Source organism: Chiroxiphia lanceolata, chromosome 4 (genome assembly GCF_009829145.1).
Source record: "Chiroxiphia lanceolata isolate bChiLan1 chromosome 4, bChiLan1.pri, whole genome shotgun sequence".
Taxonomy (NCBI): domain Eukaryota; kingdom Metazoa; phylum Chordata; class Aves; order Passeriformes; family Pipridae; genus Chiroxiphia; species Chiroxiphia lanceolata.
In genome coordinates this window covers 16,982,279-17,002,148 of record NC_045640.1, presented here as the reverse complement: position 1 = coordinate 17,002,148, position 19,870 = coordinate 16,982,279, and the positions used below count along the sequence as shown (strand labels likewise).

General features: G+C 37.6%; 1 protein-coding gene across 9 annotated transcripts in view; it reads left to right on the top strand.

The window, feature by feature from the left end:
- Positions 1-19,870, top strand: part of LCORL (ligand dependent nuclear receptor corepressor like) — an 84,252-nt gene that overhangs the window by 7,942 nt on the left and 56,440 nt on the right. For 8 of the 9 annotated variants that reach the window (XR_004356607.1, XM_032685415.1, XM_032685409.1 and 5 more), the window contains exon 2: positions 19,163-19,228. Coding sequence is in view for 5 of the 9 variants with exons in the window: in XM_032685415.1 (XP_032541306.1) it covers positions 19,163-19,228 (66 nt within the window). In the remaining 4 variants the exon portion in view is untranslated. Of the gene's footprint in view, positions 1-12,647; positions 12,673-19,162; positions 19,229-19,870 lie in introns of those variants that run through there. The other variant, XM_032685413.1, reaches the window with a different exon arrangement.

Here is a 19,870-nt window from a genome sequence, read left to right as displayed (position 1 = left end):
TAAAGAACACAGGAAGAAGGGAGGAGAGAGTAGGGAAGGGAAGATGGATGGTAGTGGCTCATCTGTTTGACAAGCCACTACCCTCCTGTAAGGGGACAGAAGATGTATTGCAAAGAGCAGGGAACTCTGAATCTGTAGAAATGCCGTGAGTGGTAGAGATTGAATACCTTTTTATGGGGTGTGGTCTGCAGCATGTCACTCTGCTGATCAAAGAGCCACGTGTCAGGCTTTTTTTGTTTCCACTTTGGCACAGACCAGGTTCCTGCGTAGTATCTTGAAAAGCTGGATTAACTCCTTCTTAGATAAACATCCTATTCTTCACAAAATTCTTGTGGAGTCTCTTGTGTTTGATTCTCAACATCCATCCAGGCTTATATCTCCATTGAAGCATGTGTTGTATTGCAGGAGTGAGTATTGGGTAAATGTTACTAAATGTGATTTCTTTGGGGTTGTTTTGTTTTGTTTTTTAAATTAGTTGGTTGATGAAAGCTCACTGAATTTGTGACCTCTTTGACTATGCTCCTCACTTTCAGTTTCTGTATAACTTGCTAGGGTCCTGGTATCCAATTATGAGACATCCTAACTTTTGTGGCACCTGGGGATTGATTAGTCTATGTTCAAAGTGCTGTTCAGTGGAAAAACAATTTTTGTTTTCAGCGCTTTATTCTAAAATGCTAGTAATTTCTTTTAAAAATGCTTAATTTTCAGATTAAAAATATTTATCTTCCTTCTTCCACCAATTCTCAACTTTTTCAAATCATCTTAACTACAGGCTAGTTAGTCTTACTTATGAATAATAGTTCTCACCATCATAATTCCACTGCTTTATAAACTAACTATAGTGCATTTCTGGTCTGCTGAGCCACTAATAGGTCAGAGAGCTGTTTAATTAATCTAGGGTTCAATATGCTACTGCTTTTCGTAATTATTGTCAAAAAGCTTTGCACATCTAATTTAAAAGTTTTACTTTCCATTCTAAAGGCACTACGCCATTTAGGAATGCCAGGTTAAAATATTCCTCATGCAAAACTACTGGATGTCTTTTGATAAACAATGAATTAGTATTGCTACCATATATAATGAAGATTATAGAAAACTGCTTTAAAGGACTCCTGCTTGTGATTGCAGCTGTCAGTTTGGCTCACAGGACTGAGACTGTGCTGTAGCAAGGTCCAGTTAAATGCAAAGATCTGACTTTACCTAAGTGTAGCTATTAAGCCCCCTAATCTGAAAATGGGGGAGGATTATCAAATGGCTACTGTTTTGTGACCTATAGTTCAGATGTAGGTCATTCTGGTGTTAGCCATCTGATGAGTGGGGGAAGAAAAACAGGATCGACTTAGGTTGTACTGCTGTCTTAAACTGTTCTATGTAAGGGTTTAGTGCTGTGACAAACTGTTTCAAACGTTTGCTGTGCTACCAACTGAATAATGCAGTGATGGTGGACTTACCTGTGATTCTGGTACATACTCCTTCAGTTTTCTTATTCTTCCTGGACCATCTTCATCCCTCTCTCCATCCTTCAACTTTCATAAGTAGTATTTAACTGACTAAAAAGAAAACTTTAAAGTGATACGGTACAATGGCTGTTGGGAAAATATGGTTTATAAACTCACTTCTACCATCTTGAGAGGTGTGCTTGCCCACGGCAGGGGGACTGGAACTAGATGAACTTTAAGGTCCCTTTCAACCCAAGCCATTCTATGATCTTACCTATTTACTCTGGAATTTCACCACCTGTTGTGTGTTCCACTCAGTTGTGGTACCTGGCTTGTGAGGTTCAGAGATCTTCCGGTGATGTTTAGAGAGTTTTACCATAAGGAAGAGATTCAGAAGGTTTTGTTTCAAAGCTCTCCTGATTGAAGTCTTGCCATACCTATTTCTGTTGATGCCTAAATCTGAGAAATTATTCAGTTGTAGTTGTCCTGTGATCTGTCAGAAAACGAGATCCTTTGGTCAAGGTAATTTCAACTGTGCAGCTCCTTATGGGTTCTTTACTTGTTTACAGGTATGTTCCTGCACATCATTTAATTAGATGTGAAATGAAATGTCATGTGTTTATCTTTGAGGCCTATATCATATTCTCTGCTGCTGCCATCAGTCAGAACTTCAAGTGTACTTGTACACTTCTTTTAATTGTTGGTTAAATGTATTTAGCAAAGTAGAACCTACTCTTAAAGAAATTTTGTTCTCCAGGCTGGACCATCTCTTTCAACATTACTTGTTGACTTCCTCCCTTTTTGTCGGTTCCATGCCTATTTTACATGAGTTGTGCAAATTCCTCTCAGGCTTGACAAAGTTTAGTCTTGAGATGCCAATTTGTTTTTAAATCGGTTAAACCATCACAATACATCTGTCCTAACTCCAGCTGTTAAATGTGCTGGAGGCACTTAATACCAGTCTGCTATAGCAGTGTCCTGAAACACGCACTCCTATTCCATGTCACCAGGTCCTCACAGCTTTCTAATGAGGAGCTCAGAAATGTGAGGTGGATTTTGATTTTTGGCCTTTCCCTTTTTCCTTGGATGCCTTTCTGTAGTTTGTTTTAATCCCTTGCTGCTTTTTAAATAGCAACAACAAAATTTCCCTAAACTGATACTGACCTTCTCTTCTGGAATACCAGATGTTAGTATCTTCTTAGAAAGAGTTTCTTCGGCAACACCATCAGACTGGTCAGGATGTAGTGAAAAGTATCTTTATTTCCCATCTGCACCCTTGTCAAAGTCTACTGACTCCTGAACAAATGTGTTCTGCTTCAATGAAATAGTATTTAGTAAGAAATGCTCAGTTTAGAATTTGTGATGTGGGTTCTTATCTTGAAATGTTGGAAGTGTCCCGAGTGCCCTGAGCTTAGCGCTGATGTGAAAAACTGCACTTCAGCACTGACCCTAGATAAACTTCTGTGCACAGTCCTCAAAAGCAATGGTAGACAGTTGAATCCTGGATACTTAGTACCTCACTATGTCACTTGCACAGAACAGGGTGTTTTCTTAAAGCTGGGGCTTCAACAAAACATGAGAGTTTCCCTGGAGCATTCACATTGGAGAAACCTTTTAGTAAATCCTAAAATACCAGACTTTTTTTTATGTCTGAATTACTGTTGACATCTCTGGTAAGCACTCTGTCCCTTCAAAGAGTGAAGTGAAAGTTTAAGAGATCATCCATTTCTTATTAAACTAGTCAATGCTTTCTGCAGTTACACTGCAGGATAAAAAGCTGAAATCCACTGTAGTGTATCTTGAGGAACCTTCTGTGAAGATTTAGGTTACTGAAGTCTGTGGTGTTACTTGCTACATTTCTGTTAGTTGGTGACTTTAAGAATACTTGTCCAGTGGTCCAGGAAGGGGGTTTGCTGGCCCAAGCCTGACTTTGTAAGGCCTTTACTTCAGGTTGTCACATATAGTAATAGTTTGATTGCTGCTACTTGATGTAACTTGAAGTCATTTCTGGCTCTTCCATGTCTGAAGAGAGCCTGACATCTTTTCAGAATCTGTTTTCTGAGGAATCGAATCACTTTGAGGAGACCAATATTAACAGAGCATCTGAAAGGACATAGGGTGACTGCTTGTTTTCTCAAGGTCTTTTTTATTAATTTCCTAGATATGGACAATAAATTGCTTACCTTGTCTGCCTCATTCAACCACCAGCATCACAAACTCAGAAGAGCCAGAACAGCCTCTTGTACTGTTGTCTGAGAGCATAGTGACTTGGTAGTGATTTGGGTGGTGTATTTGAAGAGCTGTTAACTGTCCTTGGCTCTGTGTGCTGCTACACTTCTCCACCTTGCACTTAACTGACCTGATTACGTGGTGTACAGGATAGTTGCAAACTGGATATTCGACAGCTTCATGATTTGTACATATCGAGTCGTAGTCGGGCATTTTCTCCTCTTTCCTTCTCAACCTTGCTGATAAGTAATAAGTACTATTTTACTCTTTGTGTGAGATATGAGTGATCTTGACCTATGAGACTGATAAAGAAGCTTACCAGATAAGTAACTTTATATAAAGTTTTCCAGAATGCTGGAACTGAGATTTATCTGGTTCCTGCAGAAGTTTCCCTCTTGCTGGAAATGCAGACTGTAATCACACCTTTCTTTTAAGAAATTCTATTCATGTATTCTTGACCTTGCAGTTCACTTGGCTTCCCTAAGTGGTTGCTGTTGTCTTTTTAAATTGGTTCATTAGGAGGAAAAAGTACCCTAGTTAGAGATCAGCTCAAAGTACTGAAGTTTCCTGTTTTGTCTTGCTTGAAATTTGTGGGAAGCAATGGAATATGGCTGTCTTGGGTCAAAGAAACTCACTAAAATGTGAATGGAATAGTGAACTCTGGTAAAGACTCTACCTTTTCTATTTATAATTCATGGTTTTTGTGAGAAAAAAAGAACAAACCCAAAACAACTGGTTCAAATGCCTTTTTTTTTTTTTTTCTGTTTAGACTTAGTACAGAATTTTGCTGAGGAGTTGTTTGTTATAGGGACATTAACTTTTTTCCTTTTTTTCACAATATAAAGTGAAGAGGTATCTCATTGTTTTTAAAGCAGACTAACAAATTTAGAGGCGAGAATCACTGTCTGTCTGGAAATAATGAGTGTTTGCTTCTGCTAAGAAAGAGACAGTGCTGGAATACAGAAGGAACAGAGTGTTTCTAAGACAGGATAGCTACTGTTTAAACCCTTCCGCCTTGCGTAAGAGCTCTTGTCTGTTCTCCACATGATTCAAGTATTCAGAATCTTACCACTACTTAAAAAACGTATCTGGTTTTCCTTTGTGGCATTCTACGTCCTGCTCGCCAGCTCAGGTTGGACAGTTGATAGTAATGTGAGCTTTGTAGAGGCTACTCAGAAATTCATTACAGAACTGTTACAAAAATCTCCCAGTAAATTCTCAGATCTAGTATATGGTTTCAGTTGAGTACTGTAGGAGTTCTTTTTCACAGCAGAGGAGAGTGTGAGTCCCACACTTTCAATCTTACCATTTTGTGCTTTATATTGGACCTTTTAATGATTGGGAGAAAGTTTATCAAAAGTTTTTACAGATGCATGCTAATTGATTTAACTTCCCCAACCCCCCCCCCAAAAAAGAAAAAAAAAACAACCCCTTGACAAACCAGCCAAACAAAGAAAAAACCCACCCAAACACACCTTCTTAATCTTTGAATTGTGACAAATGCTGAAAGCAAAAGCCAGAGACTGTCTAACTTTTTCTTGTTCTCTTCTTGTGTGTGACATTTTTTATCTGATGAAAGTGCTTAATGTGAGACTAAAATTCGTATATAAAGTCTTCATTTCTATACTTCTGCTTTTCCAATCTCCTATGGGAAATGAGGGAATTCAGCCTTAATCAGATGTTAAACAATTAGAAACCTGTGTCTGTTCTTTCCAGTATATTATGCAGGTTCAACAGATGTTCACTTAATGATGCAGATTCCAGGTTGTTTGTCCGTGACGTGGAAGCTGAGATACACTGCCTGCCTACCTTGAGCAATGTCATATTTTCTTTTAAGCACTGAGCATGTTTAAGAACTGATTTGAAATCACAGTTTATCTGAATTTAGAGTTCTTTGAACCTAACTGAAGCATCTGAGGCACTTGCAATTTTAACCTTGAGTACCGGAAAATCTTTTAGAGAAAGTAGACATAGTTAATAATTTTTATTTGAAGTTTTCACATAGATGAGATACTCCATTTATTGTTAACATGTTGCTAGCTCTAAATTTTTTCTAATTTGCCTAGCCAAATGGATTAAAAAATGATGGCTGTTAGAGAGATTTGGGGGGGTTGTTTTTTAAAACTAGGTATTTGTAAAAATAAACTGTAAATTAAAGGTGAAAATACATGGTGTAGGTATTATAAAGTGCTTAAAAGTGAACTTATGACAAATTTAAGAAATTACCTGCTAGTATAAAGGTATGTTCCACTCATTTAATGGTAAAATTGTGGTATTTCTAGGATTATTAAAATTCTTTTAATAATATGATTTCAGCATTTGTGTTAATGATATGTTTATAAATAAATATTTTGAAGAATGTGGCATTGAGATTTATGGGGTTGATAGTGTTATTATTTGGCATCTAGACACAAGATGCCTTTCCTTCTGTAGCTTCAGCAGATAAGAGAAGTGTAGATTGATTTTGGGAACCCCTGTATTAGTGAAGTCTAGTTGCAGGATTTTAGTCAAACTTTTTTTTTTTTTTAATGATAGAAACCAGTAAATAGTTTCTGAATAACAAACAGTCTCTGAATATGAAGAAGTTGGATCTACCGGGAGAGAAGAATGACTTTTCTCCAGTTCATAATTTCAGAGCCATTTGTGGGGAATAGGCAGGTTGTTTGAGTGACATAGAAATTATAATTGAAAAGAAGCCTTCTGAAAATTCCCATGAAGCTCTGATTCTCTTCGGAAATTTCTCATACTTGTAAAACTTAATGTCAGGCATTGGTTTCATGGAGTTTCATGGAGTTCAAGGCTTGCAACTTCATTAGCTTGCAGTAGACACATAATGTAGCAGAGAATCCTGAGCTTCAGTTTCTCAAAAGCCCATCAGGGTAGGTATATTTTGAATATTTTTCTTTTTTTGGCTCAATGAACTGGTGTTTTCTGATAACTGTATTTTTCTCTAACAGCTTTTCTGTACAGAAAGGTAAATGTTCTTCAATTCTGATAACCTAGGAAGTGTGCCAGCCCAACTTCATTTGTTAATTGACTGCTAGACTTTCTCCCAGATGCTGGTTAGATGTCTGATACTGCATAGTAGTAAAACAGTGTTGTGACCTATTCATTGCTACAGATTCACTGTGGACTTCACTTTTCCATAGTGATTTAGTGAACATCTGACTAGGCCTTCATGTAGAAAAGAAGTCTTTGTCTAGCAATTCTAAACTTTTTAGATAAAATAGCCCAAATTTTCAGTCCTCTTGTACATCTTAAAATTATGATTAAGAAACAAGAACATGCTTCAGGCACATGATCTTCTGAAAGTGACAGTTGTTCTTTTGTTTTACTCTTGGGCATTATTTTCCTCATGTTGCAAAACACTTAAATTGATATCAAATGAGGAAGTCGCAAGCATTTTTCCAAGCTGGATGTAATTCTCTTTTACTGTGACTTCTTCTCCCTGAATTTTCTTCTCTAAGGGTCCAAACTGGCCAGCACTTTCCTGAGTAACAGTTGGTATGTATAGCTAGCTCTGATGTAAGAGTCTTGAAAAAAGAAAGGCACTAGAATAAACTTAAGAGCCTGAAGAACACTGATTTTTCACACCAACTCCATATTGCATTGTCCCTGTGTGGCGGCTGGGATTGGATCACTGTTCAAAGAAAGAATTTTTTGAGAACAGAAACGAAGTTCTGGTAACTTGTCACTTGGAACTGTTTTTCTCTCCCCCTACCACAGAGCAGCATAGTCACTTCTGAAGTGTTTTCCTTATGCCTTTTAAATTATAAATAACACAAATCTCTCAAAATATCTTGCCACTACTACATTAGAAATTAAATCTTCTTTTAATTTTGACAGTGTCTGGAAGGTACAGTAAGAGGTGTCATGTGGGCCTTCCTATTTACAGGTCTGCAAGGACACATTCTTATTGGCATAGAAGATTACTTTGGAGTGTGGAGATGCTTCCTTTCTTATTGAACCTCATTTTTCTTGCTGTGATTTTATAGTACCTGAATGCAGAGTTGATACCAATTGCAATCTTTATTTAACCCACAAATTTTTTTTTCCCTGTTGGCTGCCACCCTTTTCTTTAAAATTATGAACAACTGGGGGGGAGGCACGACATTTCCTCATTTTGTTTTGCCTCTGAGGTATGGCCAGTGTCAGTCTCCCTCTTTGTATTCTGCTTAATACTTTTAACTGCTTAATGTTATAGCTAGTTCTTTTGATGTACCTATTAGTTTTTGGAAACTGTATTTCATAACTCTTTTCATCCCCACAATAAAGCACAGCATAAAGGGTTGAAACCAACGATTTTTATCCTAAGTGAAAAGTAACCAGTTAAAACTGAAGTTGTTCTGTAGTCTTTTTGGTCCTCCTGTCTCACTGGCAGCAGCAGTGTCCTCAACTACATTAATTCTTGGAGTCAAGATTTGCGGAGAAGGACAAGCATCTTTTTTAGCTATGGTTTGGAATTTGTATTGGAGTCTAAATAGAGGATTTCCTCCCTTTCATTTTGGAATCTCTGGTATGTTGGTTCCTGTTTGCTTAGGGAACTGAATCAATATGGTAAAGAAAATGAGTGTTTTAAGTTAAATGTTTAGAACTTTCTATTATACTTTTCTTTTTAGTGCTGTAAGCAAGAAATGGATTCAATTTAGAGAACATATTCAATAGAAGCCCCCACCTTACTCCACTCATATGCAAAATTTTCTTAAATTAAGTCTGAAGAATTTTTCTGCAAGGAAAATTGGCTGCTTCTTACCTGAGAATCTGGCCAAGATTCTATCAAATAATGAATTTTAGGAATAGATATTCTGTAGTGATATTACAAACAAGAAAAATAAAATCTTTGAATAAATATATATTAATTTTTGCTTCTGTTGTCATGCTTCATGTCTTGAGTATTCTGTCTAGCAAGATAGTTATTTTTTTTTCTTACCACTTCTATAAATGAAAAAAAGGTGATTGTTTCCTTATTGTTTTGTATATTTTATTGGGTTTTGGTTTTTTTTTTAATCTCAGTGCTTCATTTGTTTCATACCACGGTCAATCCTTTCCAGATTGTTGTGACAGTAGATTTTTTTAAAAAATTAATAGAACCAAACCAAAACAGACCACATCAATAGCAAAACCTCTGTGACCTGGAGAATTATGTCAATATGTCAAGACTAAAATTATTAATCCATCTATGGCTGGGGGGCAGAGAGGACAGCTGCTGAACTGTGGAAGGAAGGGAGAAGCAGAAGAAACAGCTAGAGATGTTAACACTTTGATTTTTCTCTGTTAAACACACTGCTCCACTCTTATAAAATATTAAAATTACTGTCTTCTTTACAGAATAGTCTCCTCTAACAAGTTGTACAGGAGTTGCTACTTGTATCCTAATGGTGGGATAAAGATGACTAGGTGTAGTAAAAAAAAGGATGTAATTATTTAATACTTTTCAAAGTTTTGATTCAGTGCTACAGAAAGCTCATAAAATATTTTCTAAATCAACTGAGAGTGGTCTGTTGTATCAAAGGAACTTGGTGATGACTCAATAAACACAGGTCTTCTAAGGGTTTTGACTTTCTGATGCAAATACTTTTCCTGTCGCTTGGAGGCAGGAGACCATGTCTTTATTTGGAGACAAAGAAATGCAGTTCAGAGAAGAAAACAATTTTTCAGGAAAACCAATTGCCTTCTGTAGTGGCAGATAAAGTGGACAACAGAGTGCAAGTAGCACCTGTAATGTGTACTTCAGAAGGTTGTAAGTTAATATTATTAGAAACTGAAAGATGACTGAACACTAGCTCCAAGTCCTTTTCCTATGAAAGGGATAACTTGTAAGAAAGGCAGATGACTTTTGCCTTTTTAAGTAAGACAAAATACTCCTTCCTCCTCTTGCCCCTGTATTAATGATAAATAGTATTTATCAATAAATATTGAAGCACTATTCACAGAATAACAGAATATGCCAGTTGCAAGGTACCCACAAGGCTCATTGAGTCCAACCTTTAGCCCTGCACAGGACCATCCCCAAGAGTCACACCATGTACCTGAGAATATTGTCCAAGCCCTTCTTGAACTCTACCACTTCAAGGCTTGGTGCTGTGACCACTTCCCTGGGCAGCCTCTTTTAGTACTCAACCACCTTTTGGGTAAAGAACCTTTTTCTAATATCCAAACTAAACTTCCCCTGACACAACTTCAGGCTGTTCCCTCAGCTTCTGGTCACCACAGAGAAAAGATCAGTGTCTACCCCTCCTCTTCCCCTCACAAGGAAGTTGTAACTGCAATAAGGTCTCCCCTCAGTCTCCTCCAGGCTGAACAGACCAAGAAAACTCAGGTGCTCCTCATACAGCTTCCCCTCAAGGCCCTTCATCATCTTTGTTGCTCTCCTTTGGAAGCTCTCTAGAGACTTAATGTCTTTTTTATATTGTGGCACCCAAAACTGCACACAATATTCAAGGTGATGCCACACCAGTGCAGAGCAGAGTGGGACAATCCCCTCCCTTGACTGCTTGGTGATGCTTTGCCTGATGCCCCCCAGGCCATGGTTGGCCCTCCTGGCTGCCAGGGCACTGCTGACTCATGTTCAACTTGCTGTTGACCAGGACCTCCAGGTCCCTTTCCATGGCACTGCTTTCCAGCCTCACATTCCTCAGCCCGTACAAACATCTGGGACTGCCCCATTCCAGCTGCAGTATCCAACATTTGCCCTTGTTGAACTTCATATGGTTAGTGATTGCCCAGTCCTCGAATTTGTCAAGGTCTCTCTACAGGACCTCCCTGCCTTCAAGGGAGTCAACAGCTCCTCTGAGTTTTGTGTCATCTGCAGACCTGCTTAGTATCCCTTCCACTCCTGCATCCAAGTAATTTATGAAGACGTTGAAGAGGACACGGCCCAAGGTGGAGCCCTATGGAACCCCACTAGTGACAGGTGGCCAGTTTGATGTTACCCCATTCACTATTACTCTCTGTACTCGACCCATGAGCCAATGGCTCACTCACCACATGATGTGTTTATCCAGCTGTGTACTGGACACTTTGTCCAGAAGGATCCTGTGAGAGAAAGTATCAAAACCTTTACTGAAATCCAAAAAGATTATGACTGTCTTCCCTTGATCAACTAGTTGGCCTACCTTGTCATAAAAGGCAATCCAGTTTGACAAGCAGGACTTTCCTCTCATCAAGCCATGCTGGCTGTGACCAATGACTGCATTTTCTTTCAGATGATTTTCAGTACATCCCAGAATAATCTTCTTCATAACTTTACCCAAGCACTTGAAAAGAAGCAGTTTTTCTTTCAGAGAAACTGTGACTGGTGCTTTGTCTGCCTGGGGTACTTGTTTAAAAAAAAAGTAAAAGCTGTCCTAATACTTGATGAACCTAACGAAGCTGAATTTTGTCTGTGGTATGATTGTTTTAATCCCAGATAGCTGACTTAGTAGTGCAAAGTACAAAACTTCCTTCAGAAGTACTCTTGTACTGGGCCAAACGTAATAATGCAGTAATGAAAATATATAGAATGGAGAGAAGGAGAACTGAAGTTTGTCATTTAGATATAGTAGTTTTCTGAATTACATGTTGTTTTCAGAAGGGATCACTTTTTAGGTAAGCGAAGGAGAGCAAACTGCCAAGGCAAGAGGGGGAAATTGCTCTGGTGCGGAAGAACCAAGCTTAATGTTTTTAATTGCTTATATATTTTCATATGTATACATATAAGCAATATATATATATATATATATATATATGAAGGGAAATTTTTACTTCTCATGGTATTGTCAGTTATGTCAGTGAGTTTTAGCTCAGAACTGTGTGTTTGTGTGTTGTACCTTGGCATGAAACAAATAAAAGTGTATGGGGCAAAGGATGCTAGTGATTAAGGAGGTTAGCCCACTGGTTAGGGCAGAAACCAGTGTGCAGGATCTGTCTTTCTGTCCTTACTTGTGCATAACCCAATGTGATTTTAGTTTCTGAAACTCCTCATACAATTTATGTAATAGTCCTCATAGATTAAGAAATCACCTCAAAACATGGGTTATATGACTTCAGAATGGGAATAGAGTTTATATGAGAACTAGGTAAGTGTTCCTGTGTTCAGAGGCAAGTGCAGAAACAGGAACTCTTAGTTCTTATCAAATCTAATAATTAAGTGAAGTAATGGTAACTATTATCACACCAAAAAATAAAAGAAGGTAGTTTCATTTTAATGCGGTGTCTGGCTGTACTCTGCCCAATCTCATTAAATGTAATCCTGTTCTTTGGATTTTCCTAATTACATTTTAAAGACCATTTATTAAATTTTACAGCCTTCTAAGAATTGAAATCAGCAGCTCTGAACCTACTTTCATATTAGTTTTGATTTAAAAAGCAGCCTTAATGGGCTAAACTCTACACTATTTAGAATGTGTGATTTTTTTCTGTTTAACTTTGAATTGTTTTCTCTGCTAAGATTATTGAATAAACTCAAAAAACAAGGAAGATACATACAACTTCCTTGCTGATGCTTGTTACTTACCAGGGTCTCAAATAGGAATAGGAGTGAGGACTAATTTTACTTAAGAAGCTAAATAACAAGTGTTTTGGACTTCAGTAAAAAAACTTGAAATACCATAATTCAGATGTGATTGCTGGTATAGTAGGCCACAAACTGGAGGGTGATGAAAGTTTCTGGGATAAGTTAATTTTTGGACATGCAGAAGTTATGAAGATTTCAACATACACTTCTGCTAACTTTGTTAAGTGAGTTAACAAAGGTATGTTTTACAGAGTCTCAAGATCCTTTTCTTCATACCTTGCCTCCAGGGGCTGTAGTGCTTAAAGCTTATGTCTTGTTTCATTGTAGCAAAAATACACCTGTGTGCCCTGTCCTTCAAAGTGGTGTGCAGCAGTCTTACCCTGTGCCTAATTCAGGATATGCTGGAAAAGAAGGGAAGAAGCAGAACTTAATTCGCTCTCAGAATTTTCCAAGTTCTTTAACAAGTCTCCAAAACGTAGTTAGAGAGAACAGTAGGATCTCATCTAAAAGGTAACCTTTCAGCGTTAAGATGAAAACTAGAGCAGTAAATATGAATAAGATGAGCAGTATTGTTAAGCATTTGCCTCTTCCATTTCAATTTTTTCTATCTGTGTGAGGAGTATTCATCTACAATTTCTGATATGCATCCAGAAGTATGAATAAAACAGTCGTTATGGCTCAGAAAAATATCAAATCAAAGGTGAATTTATTTAGAAGTATTTTCACTGAAAGCTTTTATCAGTTCATCTGCTCATACTTTCCTAAACTGGAAAAAGCTGCTGCAGATCAGAGGAAGGGAGAGCAGGTATAAGTGAAAGGTTTTTCTAGGTGGCTTATTGTGAGGTCATTGATGTGATGACATTCTGAATTACAGTGCTTTTAATAGGATTTTCCATCACCTTTTTTTTTTTCTTATTTTAAACTCAGTGGTTACATGAATTCCCAGTTATCCTGTTACAGGTGCCTAGGCAAGTACTCAATATGGCCCTTGCAACAGTTGTCATTATTATAGTTTGCCGAAGTCTTGTGAGGCCCCTCCTTGAGATTTAGTATTATTGTATTCTAGCACTGAGTTAAAGAACAGGTAAAAAGCTTTCAAAAAAACCCCAAAACTAAAAATTGCTAAATTTTAGTAAAATGTCTCAAATACAGTAGACTTAAAGAAAAAGTCTGAGAATCGAATTACTTCTGAAATAGAAACATGGAAATGGGAAAGGAAAGAAAAGATTACTTGTGAAAGAACAAAGACTCAAAGGTTAATGAAAATATATTTCCTTTTATGAAATGGACTTGCATTTGAAAAGAACATGCAAATACTGGAGTTAATATGGCCATATACAAGACTACAAGAATCAAGAAATTAGTATGACGTAGAGTGTACCGAGCCTATCGAAAGCTTTTTAATACAACCTGTGTGTATACTACTCTTCTCTTTCCAGCTGTATAGTAATTACCCTTCCTATCTTCAGACCCACCAAGTGGTTCATTTGAAAGCAGTGCTCAAATGTCAGCTTGCACTTATGACATGATATTTATTCCTTTTTTGGCTGTTCTCCTGACACACAATTTGAGTCATTCAAATTTGTTGAAAACATACTTGCAGTCTCAGTTGTGATCACTTAGAGGATGTGGGGAGGGAAGGAGGAGACAGGCAGTTTGAGAAGGTGTTGAATTCAACTCTGAGGCTGAAGTAACTATTTCATCTCAGAAACATTATGAAGATAAAGCATTTGGAAAAACAGTAGCCAATGTATAGCTAAACCTGTCTGACCTCAATTTGTATTTTATCATTGTTCAATTGCTACATCTGTCCAAAATTAACCTAGACCAACCTTGTATTAAAATTTCTAAGTATACCTCATGATTTTCTCTAGACTCAGTGCAATGTAGAATATCGATAGCTTCCGTGGAGACAGGGACCACTGGGCTATTTACTAGTTTCTGAATGGAAGAGGCTTTCATAATAAACAGCCACACTGCTGCTGCTGCTGAGGAGTAGAATGAAGAATGGACTATCTGGTCACGCAGTGAGAAAAGAGTTCTTGTGTGTTCCTTGAGTACCTCTAAGTGTGTATAACGTGCACAACCTGGGAAGCTTCCATGGAATGTATACATTTAATTATTACTCTGTTTTATTCATTACAATGAATTTTACAGCCTGTACTGTTTATACATGGCAACATACACTCTCTAATGCAGACAGACTTTTACGATGTTTCAGACACTAAGCAGTTTACTGCGATAAAACATTAGGGGAAACTTAAATCATAAAGCTCTGTGAGCAGCTGAAAGGTAGCTTCTCTTTAAGAAAATTTTATTTTAAAGTTGTGAAGGCTTCCTTTGGATTTAGTAATCATGTTTTAAATCTAAGTAAACTTGTAGAGACACTTAAAATAACATACTGGAATTAATTCACAAAGTATTGGTTTTTAAATTACTCAGCAGTGGTAATTGCTCTTCACTTTGTAATTTCTCTGACTTTATGAAATAGTTAGTAGGATAACTCAGCAAAAACATTGCCGTAGGCCTTTGGCCCATTTAAGGCTTCCCTGGTTTAGACAAGATAGTACAGCATCCTACTTCTAGTTCCACTGCAGTCCCCCTGTCCTGGGGGAGGGTTGTAAATCAGTGACCGCTAAGCCCAGGGAAATTATTCAGCTACTCAGGTTCCTCACTTCTCTTGGGATCTTAAATTCCATCCCATGGTTGCTGTGACCAAGACCACGGTTAACTGTCACATCACTGATTAACTCTTCCTTAATGATGAGTAGCAGCTAGCAGGGTGCATCTTCTGCTAAGCTTGTCCACCCCCTCAGGCAGGTTTGTCCTCCAAGCACCAGAGAATCTTCTGTGTTGCTGGTGCGCTACCGTGTTGCATTTCCAGCATATGTTTTGGTGACTGGTTTTTTTATGGGAGCTAAAGCTGGTGATTGTGCAGCCTTTTTTCTTCTTTACCCTTGATTGGCAGTCTGTAAAGTCTGTAACAGATGTTCACCATGATGTTTGCCTGGTTGAATCCTGACTGGTGGATTTTCAACTGTCCTGTAGCCCATTCCACACTAAGGCTCCATTTGTTCAAGTTCTTTGTATAAAGTCTGAGCACTGTCCTTGACTTTCTCACTTCTTCTTTCTTAAACTGCAGTTGAGCAGTTGTGTGAACTGTCTCACTCTACTGTGTACTCCCAGTAAGATCATTATGTGCTCAGTTTTATAATCCCTCATGCTTGCTTCCTGTGCTGAATGCATTCATATAGAGCTGCTTAAGGTGTGTCCCTGCTTATGCCACTTGTTCAGGGGGACTGTAAGGTCCTCATTGTGTCTTGTCCTGTGCATTTACCCTTTCTGCCGTTATCTTCCTTTCTAGGCTTCTGTCTCCACTTTCCTGACAAACCTAGGTTGAAGACCTCATTATGAGGCAAGCCTGTTAGCAGTGATTTGCACAGTCAAATGGATCCTGTCTTTCTCAAGCTTTCTGTTTCTCAGAGCTGTCTTAAGAGATGAAGTCCTTCCTGCAGCCACGTAGTCAGATGTTGATCCATGGGATGTGTTTTCCCTAACAAAGTGTTCCCCCTGGATCAGCACTTGGGCTCTGTTATTTATTATATTGACACCTGGTGTCATTCACCATTGTCCATGTGCTCCTGTAGTTAGCTCTGATCTGCTGAAGATCACCTTTGGCAGTATCACAGTGGCCAGGTAGATGGGCAACAAATGATAATATTGCAATGGCCAGATGAGCCATAAAAGTTTCTCTGCAACATTCCATGTTTGGACCACAGGCAAACAACTGAATTTGTAAGACATCCAGTCCAGCTGCTGTGCAGAAGCCCCATGGGATTCTGCAATTACTGTCACGTGTTGCTTCCTTTTAGTGACCTTGGCTGTTGACCCATGGATCAGGCTTAGATGCCAAACCTGATGGAACTTGTTCCTGGGCTGTTCACCTTTTCGGCACCTGAATAGCTACCTATGGAAAAAGAGAGCCCCCTTCCTGTTGCTGGAGATGATAGCTTCATCCTCCCAGCTTCTGGGAGTCCCTGTGAGGAAAGAGTAGAGTTGGTAGAGGAGGTGGTGGGGCAGAGTGAGAGTTAATATAGAGGATAAAAACCTGTTCACAACTTTGTTCAGAGAAGCAAACTATGGAAACTTGTAACTGGGTTAAGAGACTAGCTGTATCACGAATTTCTGCTTATGAAGACTGTTGGAGGAACCTGTCTTGGATCTTAAAGGGTGTGAGATAATGAAGAAAGCTGATCTTCTTTCTGTATGAAGATATGAGAAGTGAGACAACAGAAGAAATTTATTAGAGATAGGAGTTGGACAGATTGGAATATTGCAAGTAAATAGAGCCAACAGTGTTGCTTTTCAGTTCAGAGCCAGGAAGTGTCAGATCTCAAGTAACACTTTTGAAAAGCAATTTGGAATCAGAGAGGCAATCAACCACAAAGAGACAGAAAATTCTGTAAAATTACTTTGGAGAAGATTTTTTTTGTTAGTGAATCATGAGAGATATAAGCAAAATGTGTTTCTGACTGGTTTCTGTAGGCTCCTCAGGTTCTGGAGAGTTCCAAAACTGCTACTACTGTTTGCATATGCATATTGACTCAAGAAGAAGAACAAAGGTTTATTGAAATGCCTGTGTTGAGGTGGTTGCATTTTATGAAACAGTGCCAGCACACATTTATCAGTAGCTGTACTAGAAACTAAGATTGTATCTTCATGCTTAGGCTAAATTAAACTTGTATCAATCCTACTGAAAGGCAGCAGAAGTACTTTGTGGAGTGTGGAAGTAATACAGGTGTTTTCTGGGAAAATTTTAGAATAAGGTGTGGAAGAAGATTCTCTTGATTTTCTTAGATTGTAAAACTAAATGTTCTTTTAAAAGAAGGTGTCCAGTATCCAAAGGTGAGGAAGCAAATGATCATGCAGAGTAAATCTATTGTGGCTCCATGGAGAAGTTCTGTAAGACTTGGAAGAGAAGCAGTTGGGTAGGATGGAACTAAGTTTGGTGAATTAACAGAGAAGTGGGTTGGTGTGTCCTTTGCTCAGGATAATAAAAAAATAATGTTTTTGCATAGATAGGAGCAGGCAGTAAGGCAGGCAGATAAGGACAAAAGTAAAGGCAGAAACAAGCAACACCCTCCACAGGTTGGGGGGGTGGTAGATGTCCAATGAGCAAGGAGGTTTTGGATGCTGGCTGGGATGGTAAACAACCTTCCTGTTATTTGATTGACAGAGTACTAAGAAATAGATGTTGGTGTTTGCTCTTTTGAAATAAGCAGAATTTCTCGAAGAGATGCTTCATCCACTTCTTTACCCAGTGACAGTAATTTGCCAGAACCTAACTAGCTGCTGACCTAAAGTGGCTTGTAGTTTATAACATTATTGATCATAGCAATGCATAATAGTGTGTATTATATTTCTAATCTGTTATGTCTGGAGAATTGCTATCTTAACTTCAGACTTCACCTCTCTTGCTTTTTTTTGTCCATAACGCTTTGAAGTCAGAAAAGAGAGGAATTTGTGCAATGCTAATATGATGTGAATTTGTATTACATTGATTTTAAGAGTTGGTGGATAATGCTTTAAGGTAAATTTTAGTATAAGCTTGGGCCTTGGATTTTTGCTTTGTGGCTTTTTTTACTGTTTAAAAAATGTGTGCATATATATTTGTGAGTGGACAGTAGGTTTAACATTTAATTTGTGTCCTCTCATATGAATATAATTGTATAACTGAGTATAATTGTAATTGATTGAATTTCATAATATATAGTCCATATGTTAAAATTATTTTATAATGCAAATTTTAACAAAATCTAACCTGTCAATCTGAGTAGCTCCAATGTGTTAAGATAGCTTCCCTTTTCTACTCAAGATATGGTACTTATTTTTCTTATACTAGTGTGCATACGATCTAAACCAAAAAGTAAATGTAACTTTTGACGAGAGAGCAGGATGTTGTGTTGTCTTAAAAGGCATCACATGATGAGTAAATTTTGTGATTCTAAATGTTCTCTGTTGATGGTAGCTGTTTCCTGAAGATTTTGGTGTCTTTTATGTGGTGTGATGATAAAATAGTCTTGCAAAGTTCTGTAAAATAGCTACATATATAATACAGACAGGCTTTTAGTATAAGGAATGAGAACCTTCAAATGCTGCTTTGAATTATCCTCTTATTTTCAAGTAAGCTTATTATTTGGAAGGAGGAGAAAGGGGGGCACTTGGAAACTGTTTCTGTATTGAACAAAACTTCTGTTATATTGATGATGTAAATTCTCACCATATTTCATCAGTTGTCATGCATCTCTTTTTCTCTTTTTTTTTGGTTGTTTTTCATTGGTTTTTTTCCAATCATTTGATTTGCTCTGTGTCTCTTCTCCCTTATTGCAGTATGTGATTTTTACCAAATACCTAAACAGACTAGCTGGTAAATCTGGAAAATAATTGGATTTATCTAATCCTCAATTTTAAAACATTTTTATATGGATACAGAGGACTAGGGAGTACTGTTGTGGTATCAGAAGCAAAATAAGCTTGCTTTTTTATATTTGTAGGAATATTAGCCTACTCAGATTATGTAATTTCAGGAGGTCGTAAATGAGAAGTTTCTGAAGTTGAAGATTTCCTTTTTTTTTCTCTTTCACCTCTCCATGCATTACTCTGATTTCCAGTGTAAGACAGAGACTACTTCACTTGTATAGAGCTATGAGGCTAATCCTCCCACCTTTAAGATTCTGTGGTAGTTATTTTAAGTCTAATGAGGTTGTTGGGGCACGGCTTAATAGGCTGATTGTGGGCAGATGGCAGTTGCCTTGTCTTATTTTTATCTCCTAATTCTGTTGAGTAGTACTATAGTGGAAGAAGTAAATATTTGTGTCATAAATTTAACAATTTTTGGGATTGCTCTCAGAATTTGAGAATGTTTGTTGCCAGTGCTCTCAAATTTGCTTTATTTGAAGAAGTTTTGATTGACCGTTTTAAATGTTTCTTTTGTCTCCAGGTTTTGAAAGTATTTTAGAAGGGCTTTATGGACCAAGGCTACGAAGAGACCTCAGTTTATTTGAAGGTAAATGAGTCAGCTTTTAGTGCAATGACCTTAACTCACTGGTTTTTCTTTTAGCTAAAGGTAGTTTAAAGTAGAAATAGAATTCTAAAAAGGAACTCTTCCTATGCTTTTCTTTCCAATGTTCATTTCATGATGTTCTTGTCAGTACTGTGCCTAAGCAAAACACTTGGTAAAGTGATACCTAGGTTTTGTTCCTGTATAGGGAAATTTAAGATTAGCTAAGTTTTCGTGAGAAGTTCTCATGAGAAAGATTTAGTCTTCTGGAATATTGCTTCTCCTACTTTGTTTTTGAACATCTTTTAGAAAGGGAAGACAAGCTGTTCAGCTTCCTATTGACATTAACTGTGAAAAGGAAGGTAGTGAATGCTAGTTTGGTCTTTTAGTGGTCAAGAAAGTCTAGGCTTTTTATATATATGTGTGTGTGTGTGTGTATAAAACGTCTTTGTTACATATAAATCAAAGGTTTTAATTTTATATATTTCATATATATAAAGTCTTATCTATACTGAAGTGTGTTTATATATATACCTTTACCATTACCCTTATAAGACCTAGTCTTAGGCCAAATGGGTTTGATTTTGCTGGAATAACTGTTAATAACATCTGAGTCCTTGGTTAAGTATGAAATGATTTATCTCTCTT